The sequence below is a fragment of the Electrona antarctica genome, assembly GCF_951216825.1.
Source record: "Electrona antarctica genome assembly, chromosome: 5".
Classification (NCBI taxonomy): Eukaryota; Metazoa; Chordata; class Actinopteri; order Myctophiformes; family Myctophidae; genus Electrona; species Electrona antarctica.
The window spans coordinates 38,402,346-38,412,194 of NC_136810.1; the positions used below are offsets into that span (position 1 = coordinate 38,402,346).

At 42.3% G+C, this 9,849-nt stretch overlaps 1 protein-coding gene across 1 annotated transcript in view; it reads left to right on the top strand.

The window, feature by feature from the left end:
* Window positions 1-4,062: 4,062 nt before the first annotated feature.
* Window positions 4,063-9,849, top strand: part of LOC306923967 (voltage-dependent calcium channel subunit alpha-2/delta-1) — a gene marked incomplete at both ends in the record, with an annotated part of 153,476 nt that continues 147,689 nt past the window's right edge. Inside the window, one exon of the mRNA XM_079502312.1 lies at window positions 4,063-4,148. Coding sequence (XP_079358438.1) covers window positions 4,063-4,148 — 86 coding nt within the window. The remainder of the gene's footprint in view (window positions 4,149-9,849) is intronic.

Consider the following 9,849-nt stretch of genomic DNA (forward strand, 5'->3'; position numbering starts at 1 on the left):
TTGTTTTTCCACTCAGTGTAAAAACAAAGAATCCAATGTTATGGTTTTGTGGTTGTACACAGGATGTGTTCAGATATTATGCAAACTGTGCTGTAAAAAAAATACGAAAACAGCTGTTTCCCCCAAGTCTAAAGAATAAATATAAAGAAGAGCTTCTATTCCACATGCTTGAGTGAGTTGGCTTTTGTTCTGTATACAACTTTATTTACAGCAGCTCAAGAACCTGATATACTTGACTGATTTGGTTTGGAGCTGGATTCTTTTTCCCATATAGTTTATGCTTTTTTTATTAGAGCTGTCAAAAGACTAAACATTGTAATCAGATGAATCAGTTTAGCACTGATTAATCAATTCATTCATAAATTTGCCCCAAATATGCAGAAAGCAGAAAGGTGATCGGTTGATATATTTATATTATGTTTGTTTACTATGACAAATATAACAGTGTGCAGAGGGATAGTAATCACAGATACTGTAGACGAGTCTTTAACAATCATGTATTTCTTTCTTTCTTTCTTTCGGACATAATGAACTGTGAATTATTGATGAGGATTCAGGAATGACTGCTACCAGGTGTTTATGTTACACAAAGCATACTCTACTGTAGTAATCTCCATATTATGTAGGCCTACAGGAGTAACTCAATGCTGCTCATACAGAACAGCCTAATGACTCTCATGGTTTGTTACAGAGCAGAGAGAGAGACATTACACAACATCAGGACCTGAGACTGATCCATCCAGACCCACACAATCAACACAATGAAACGGACACATTTATATTAAAGTCACCTGGTTTTCCATCTTAGGGTCAGAATATATTTTATATCGTTATCATCTGTGCTGCTAGCACTAGTACGTAGTGTGACAGAAGTCACCAGAATGGTAATTGTGCAAATTGGTTCTAATTAATTGTCTGGAAATCAAGCAATATGGAATGGACTTGCTGTCTTTTCGAGTCTTTCGACCCTTAATTGTGATATTGGAACCTATAGTGCCAAAAATGACCCGTAATAGTTTAAAGGTGATTAAAAAATCACACCCGCTCTTATCATCGTACATCATCATGACGTAAAATAGATATTATGCCGATTTGCTCAGACACTATGTCAAATTCTCCATTCATTGTTAATGGGAATTTAATGTTTGTGTATGACAAAAATAGACACTAAGCTGATTTGCTCAGACACTGTGACGTAAAACTATCCATTCTTTGTCAATGGGAATGTAATGTTTGTTTAAGACAAAAATAAGCCGATTTGCTCAAACACTATGGCATAAAATTCATTGTCAATGGAAATGTAATGTCTGTGTAAGACGAAAATCGCTGTAAGTAAGTAAGTAAGTAAGTATTAAGTTGGTCAGAGATGGTTAATGTCTGTATATCAGCCGAGCAAATCTTTTAGGGGTTAAGTGTATTTCTCAGGTACACTTCAACACACATATAATGGGTGGACCACATTATTATCTAATTACCAGAGGGCCTAATAAGCTATGGCTGCCAGGTTTGTTTGGTGCTCTTTACATTGCTGCTTATAGCCTACAACTTCCACTTCCACTTATCTGGAAACTTGAGGCTTCAATTAGCAGAAGTACAAAGGGTATTTGTCAGGTCAAACCACAAAGATTCACCACCACGACCAGTGGAGCGTGCTGATTAACCTAGTGGATCACACAAAACACACAAAACATTTTGAATTTTGTCATCAGTAAGTTTAAAAACAAGTCAAATATACACAACATTGGAAAATGGAGCCTTTTACAAAATTACATACATGCTGTGTTACTGGACAATGGTGAGATAATTTAATTCATGTTATATCATTGTTTTTTCCACTTGTTTGACTTAACATGCTAAAATATCTTCTTGTTGATGTTACAAGACAAGTGAGACTTCTAAGTTCTTACTACATGAAAACCAGTGACCTTTCCTTGTGACTACAACTTATAACCTCCAGATGGCAGTATCTCTATCTAATAACAATGAGGGCCATTACAACTAACTTCAAGCCAAAGATGGTTACATGTATTATAACTTGTGCTATGGTCATAATTATACTGTACTCTACCCATGTCTCTTTGGTATTCTATTTTGCAAATCTTCCTCCAATTTAGCTTAACGTAAAAGCAGCCTTTTGTCGATTCGATTTGAAACTACCAACTACAAAATGTCAAGATGTCTCAAGAAAATGCCCTCCTGCGAGGTGTTGCAGTGCAGACATTAATCTGACACCTCCCCCTGGTCGTATTGGATATGTTCCGACTTTATGAGAAAGTATTGAGAGCCGAGGCATTATCCTCCCCTCTATCTTATCAGCACTCCACTCGCCTAATGTCTTCCTTCTCCTGGTCTACCTTTCTCTCTTTCCCTCTCCCTCTCTTGCAACCCTCACACGTCTCACAAGGTAGTTTTAGATCCCTCGTGGTTGAAGACGGGTAGAGGAGAGAGAGAAGTGAAATGTATAAATCACGACATGGAAAGGGGGCGGGGTGAACGTGAAAGGGTGAAAAACAGGAGAGAGACCGTGAGCAACAGTGAGAGGGGTGTGTGTGTGTGTGTGTGTGTGTGTGTTTGGGGGGGGGGAAACAGAGAGAGGGGGAAAAGAGAGGAGGGGAGGGTGAGAGGACAGGCGAGATGGTGTGTGGTTGCCTGGCAACGATTGATAACCAAATCCCCAAGCATCCCACTTGTACCACCCAGCCCTTCCTCCAGGTCTCTATTATGGATACACATTTGCACGCACGCGCACGCACGCACGCACGCACGCACGCACGCACGCACGCACGCACGCACGCACACACACACACACACACACACACACACACACACACACACACACACACACACACACACACTGCGCTCATTAGCTCTTTGGCTCTTTATGCAATCATCATTCCATGTTGATGCACTTTGGTGTAAATTGAAATAATAAGATAAGCACATGATTGTATCTCTCCATTCGAGAGTTCGGCAATGTGCATATAGCGAGTCAGCCTTGCAAAACTGCAGCAGGTAGAGTGACAGCGTTTAAAAGTAATAGGATTTGTTTTTACACCGTACTAGGCCCCTCACTTCGCTTATGGGGCTCTCCAGATTCTCCATTGGAAGTGTGAAATCAATAGGCTATCACCCAAGCGCCGTACTTCCCAGTGTGGAGCGGTTTCCTCTGCTTGCTGTCACTCAGTCAGTCTGTCAGGAGGATTGATAGTGATTGACAAAGAGTGTCCCATCAAAGCCAGTAAATTTTCCCTTCACTCTGGGCTGCATGGGGCTGAAGGCTGCATCTGTATTCCACACTCGTATATCTGGAGCCTTCGGTCAGACCCCTAGCCAATACAGCAGGTGTTTTTCTGTCATGGGGAGGGAGGGGGGAAATTACGTTGTGTAGTAGTAGCTCCCATATGCTCAGGAGACAAGAGACAAATAGATAGAGAGAGAGAGAGAGATAGAGAGAGAGAGAGAGAGAGAGAGAGAGAGAGAGAGAGAGAGAGAATGTTGATAGTATACAGCACTGATGTAGGGTGTGTGAGAGAGGGAGACAGCGAAAGAGATAAAGACAGACAGACAGACAGACAGACAGACAGACAGACAGACAGACAGAGAAAGTGAGGGAAATACATACAGATAGTACACAGCACTGAGGTAGGGTGTGTGACAGGGACTAGGGAGCAACCGGGAGAGAGAGAGAGAGAGAGAAAGTGAGGGAAATACATACAGATAGTACACACTACACAGCACTGAGGTAGGGTGTGTGGCAGAGAGGGAGCAACCGGGAGACAGCGAGACAGAGAGAGAGAGACAGGGAGAGAGAGACAGAGAGAGAGAGAGAGAGAGAGAGAGAGACTGAAATAGAGCAGTACCTGTTAGAGCGTGGTGGATGTCTGTTGATCACATTAGAGGCGTCGGGTTTGGTTAATCTCGCAGAGTGACACGCTGCTCGACCGGCGGCGCGTGGCGGACGGGCGGCGGACTGACTGACTGACTCTCATTCATCAGGAGAAGGAGCAAGCAGTCAGTGGGCTTCCCGGTGCAATTTTTGGTGGGGGGAATTTCCCTTTCACAATGGATACCTGCAGGATACAAACCTTAGTGGTGGTGTTGGTCCTGTTGTGGAAGGACGGGTCATCTCAGTTTCCAACGCAGCTCATGTAAGTAAACCTTGTACTAAGGCTAATCCCACTTTAAGCATATGCTTAAAGGGGTTGTTGTTTGCAGACTGAGACTCTTTAATCGCACGTGCTCCGGTGCTCGCCGTTTGAGCACAAATGATACATGCATGATCTAGACTAGCCTGGGACAGTGGACTGGGAGTGTGATCATCATGTCAGGGAGGGGGGCGTTTCATCGTGAATGGCCAATTTGCCATCCTCATTAAACATTTGCAAATGAGATTGACAAGTGACAACATCTTATCTATGCTTTAGTTTAACGCACCACGTACTTGTCTGATGTCTTGCCTTCATGACACCGGTTAATTTTAGTTCACCAATCAGCGCAGCGATTATACTCTGTCTGCCTGCCTCCGAGAGCTGGAGGCTGACTCGACTGCCGCCTTCCGTGCTAGCTAATCAACTTGTTGGGGGGGGGGGGGGGGGGTACAAAACGAAAAGAAATAAGAAAGAACACAAAAACAAACCAATTGAATAAAGTGATGTGCAGGTGCATTGCTGTGAAATGGTCTGGATGTTGTTGTTGTCCAAAGAGAACAGACTGTCATCATTTGCCTTTGTTGCTGTTTTTAAAAAAAACATTATAATGGTTGTTATTTCAATTTACATTTTCTTGTTTGTTGTTATTCAAGTTGACTATGGTTATTTTTTGCAACACACCAATATGCATTGATGTCAGTGCATGCCTGCATGGGCACTGACCGACAGCAGCAATGTGAAGTGAACCTCATTATTATATGTATCCCTCAAAGAATAGCAAAGCAAAAAAGAAAGGAAGAAAACAAAACAATAACAGTAGACTAATGGGCAAAAATAATTCAGTGACATTTGCTGTACCTGAAGCGGTTTGAGCACTTCAGAGATTCATATAGGCAGAAGGCAGCAGCCACTCTAATGGTTTATTGTGGTCTAATAGGCTTATGTATAATACATTATGCATTCAACTATCAATTTCACACAATATAATCGCACATATAACCCCCAAAACGAATATGCTGAAGACCTGATCCCCTGTGGATTGATTGATTGATTGAATACTTAATACTGTGTGTGTGTGTGTGTGTGTGTGTGTGTGTGTGTGTGTGTGTGTGTGTGTGTGTGTGTGTGTGCGTGTGTGCGTGCGTGCGTGCGTGCGTGCGTGCGTGTGTGTGTGGCCTACATATCTTTCATAGCGAAATCATACAAAGTGCATTCGGTGACTAATTGATGTATTTGAACCCAGCCTAGTTAACATTTGTAGTAAGTAAGCCTTGCCAAGCGATAATCACCATATAGTATGTAGAGTAGCAGCCTAGCAGGCCTATGACGCAGGGACTTACCCCCCAATCCAACCCTTGATGCTGAGTGCCAAGCAGGGAGGCACTGGGTCCCAAGGATCGAACCCCCGACCTCCCTGTCTCAGGGCGGACACTCCAACCACAAGACTCTAGGTTTAATTGGCCATTTAAAAACATTAAAATAATTGGCATGTGTATTTGAATCATACAAATGAACTGAAACAAACATACTGCCAAACTGGAGTAGCCAGGCTATATGCATAATTCAGCAATTTAAAATGATTTCAAGCAGACAACCAGAAACTATCCATGATATGTTTGAAAATAAATGTCCCAGACAGTTAGTTACAAAGCAGATTTTATGGAGGTATAGGTATTTACACAGTAAAATCCTCAGTGCAAATATTTGAATTTGTAACTCAAATGAACACTCAAATGAAGTCCACACCCACAACACCAGAGGGAGTTCAACAAACCATGTGCAACCCAGATTCGGCACAAACAAGGGACTAAATTCATTACCTGACGAAGATGTAATTTAAACATCGAATCGTTGTCACTTTTTACTTGCACCCTGTTATTAAACTAAGGGCCTAAATTGTCTGAGCTGCTCCATGCCTTCTTGTTCGCAAGGGACTAAATTAATTTCGCTCCTATATGCCACACAAATGTGGAACGCCCTACCAACTGTCATTAAGGTCACATTCTCACCTAATACTTCGGTAGACTTGATGCGAATGGGCGGAGAAGTTGGGATTCTTCCATATTTAATTTGCTGCGGTTTGCCTTCACACTGGCTGTGTCAAGGAAACGCAGCAAGGAATTTTATCAATGTGTTCAATTCATAAAATACACAGTGAAAGCTATGGTGTTCAAAAATATACCTCGAGTAATAGTTAGGACTTTTGACGTAAAGTGAGGGTAACGGACGATGCAGTGTGTCATCGGGGGCTTACTGTGTGTGTGTGTGTGTGTGTGTGTGTGTGTGTGTGTGTGTGTGTGTGTGTGTGTGTGTGTGTGTGTGCGCGCACGCCAGCCACTGTTCTTTTGGGCACATGAACGAGGCACAGCGGAGACGGGAGCACAAAATGATCCGAAGTTTACAATAGTACTCCCAGAGTCCCATTGATGATCCGATCACCATAGCCTAATCACCATAGCCTACAATTATTATGCATATGCCATGTTAGCTATACAGTTTATAGATCATGCTGAGCTAAACATGTGTTTTAATTAAGTATTTATATATATTCTGTACACTGCAGTGTTTTTTATGTGTTTCCTTAAGCAATAGATTAATGTGCTCATCCTCATATTTCGATGAGGGCTTAATTCGGTCTCCTTATTTGACCACGTCACATGGTAACCTAACGGGACATCTTTGCACTGCGTAAAATGAATATCCCTTCTCCGTCTCCAACTGTGTTTAGCTCCTTATCCGCCACATGATAGTTTGCTTAATTTCCTTTATTTGCTACGGATTGCATTCCCACCTGCACCGAATCGTAATCAAGTGCGATTGGAAGCGAAGCGAAACCCCCGTTTTTGGGCGGAGTAGAATGCGGTTCTTTGATGCGCATTAGGATTCGAATGAGGCTTCACACCTGCCAAACGAAGCTCACTTTCTGACAATGTGCAGCAGGATTCGTTTTAATCGCAGTAAAGCTTTCTGGTGTGAATGTCACCTTAGACATGTGAATACTTCAAAACCGCTCTCAAAGGGCACCTACGGACGGCTGCAATTTGAAACTGGCCCCCAGTTTCTGAATCCCCCACCCACCCCTTTTCACCCTCACTGTATATGTTTTTCCCCCTTTTTACATCCTTTATGATGATTTCCTGTTTTTGGCTATATAGAAGTGTATAATTTGTACGTCTCTAAATGCTGAACCAGTCATTAGATTAAAACAGAGAGAGAGAGAGAGAGAGAGAGAGAGAGACAGAGAGAGAGAGAAATATAGAGAGAGATATGGTGGTAATTACATATTCTGTTTTTTGATCTAGCTTAACTTAACAGTTTCTTAAAGCATCCATCACAGAACTGATTGAATTTGAGGCTGCTGAAATCAGATTTAGTTTATGGTCACTGGCCAATAACCTGCTCTATTCTAAACGCTAATTTAATTTGTGAAAAGTCTTGTATAGGCATTTTTGTCACGTTTCATTCCATTACTTTACTTTGTGATTAAAACATTGTAATTAACACATTATCCATCTTGACATTATGATATTACAGCATCTGCAGTAGGGATGGGTCCGATACATCGTTAATAAATCTGTTGGAAAGGCAATATTGTCATCCAAACAGGACAGGGCTATAGGCCTACCAAAGTGTGCCTGGGATGCGTCTGTGTGTAGCTGCATGACTGAGAGGAGTGTGAGTGACTGAGTGTGAGTGGAGATTGATTCCAATCAAGATACAGGTTTGGAGGATTGAGCAGGTGTTGGGAATTCACCTAATCAGGTCTAGGCTGAGGTTGCTATGGTGATCATTTGATCACTGGTCCAGGTACCACCAGTGGTCCTTGAGGGGTTTCCAGGTGGTCCTCATCCAAAAGATGGAGTTAGTAACCAAATGGACCCTTATTAACTCTACATTTAGATGCCATTGGAACTATTTGTACTTTTCAATCAAAGTCACAACACATTTTCACAACATTTATTTAAGATGCTATCTTAGAATAGATAGACCTATTTGACAGTGCAGGCGTCAACGACCATCAGCTGGTCACAGTCACAGACACTCAGCCTCTGCAGCACTCTAACTGAAAGTGACTGCACGGAGTCTGCTTCATTTCTATCCAAAGGCCCTTGAATGATGGAATATGTTTTAATCTGAATTATTTTGCGGTTTATTGGTGCTGATGGTAATGGTATCTGATATTATTAACCTGATTGAGACCATTTCCGCAATTTAAGCTTAAAAAAAATAAATCTTAAAAAAATAAATAAAAATAAAATAAAAAAATAAAGTCCCCCCCCCCCCCTAAACGATGAATCGATGAATCGTTAATATTGAATTATACAAATCGATTTTCATTTTGGACACATTTACACATCCCTAATCTGCAGTTGATTTTACAGTATAGAGGCTTTCCACCTCGGAGGAAAGCCTGGTCTGTGTTACACAGGAGTGGATGATATCGTTACGTCATGTTGTAGTCATTGTTTTGTAGTCATCAGGCAGGAACCATCAATCTGGAACTTCCTTTCCCTCAAACCGGAAGAATAACAATAAAAGTCTCATTCGCTTTTATTGAGAAATTTCGGTTTGAGGGAAAAGAAGTTCCAAATTGATGGTTCCTGCCTGATGACTACAAAACAATGACTACAATGACGTAACAATATCATCCACTCCCGAACGGTTCATATACCCGAAAAGGAATGCTGCCCAGGCTACAAAAATACAATACATACCAAGTATCATGCAATGACAGTGCCCGGCCTTGAGTCGGTCGGACCCACAGTTGTCCAGAAGCGTCACAAAAGGCCTCTGCCCAGGCTCTGGACACAGCCCCTGCCATTGTGCCCAGGCTCCATATATGGCCTGTTCTGACATCACAATGATGTTCTGACATCTGCATAGACTCCAAGTAGGGCGGTGCCCAAGGTACCAAAAGTTAGCTCTGAACTTGGTAGATCTGCTTTTGGCTTCTGTGGCCCTAATACATGGAATGACCTGCAAACAACATGAAACTGACCACAGTGGTACCATTGAGTCGTTTTAAAACCTGAGTGAGCATACAGACCCCCACAATATGTAACTGTTTTTAGATCGTTTTGAAATTTGTCTTAGCTTTTTATTTGTAAACCTATGTAATTCACATGTATATCTTTTGTTATATATGGAGCCTGGGCACAATGGGCAGGGGCTGTGTCAAGAGCCTGGGCAGAGGCCTTTTGTGGCGCTTCTGGACAACTCTGGGTCGGGCACTGCACTCCTTGTGGTGATGTGGAGCGTGTGTGTCGAATTTGTAGTCGGTGGGGTGAATGTTCTCGAGTTACGTGGATTGCATGACATACGTACATACAGAGACTTGGTGCATTTTAGATAGATGCTCTGCTGATCAGAGCTTGGTGTCAATACACATGAGGCACATCTCTGCTTTGGCAAGTAGGACAGGCTGAATTATGCAATAATGGTCACGCAGTGTGTTAATGTCACATAGTACTATATATGAATATTAAAAGGGGAACTTAGCTGATATTCTACATGCGTCCTGTCTTAGTATTGTGAGGAGGACATTATGCAAATCAGACATTCTGTGCGTTCTGTGTGCTGAAAGCGGTCTCTCTCTGTGTAGGGAAATCTCTTCAAGCCTACGCACCATGACATTTGCTGGGTTCTACGTATAGGCCAGCTGCTATGTTCCTGTGCAAACTTTCGGCAGGCTCAGGAACAG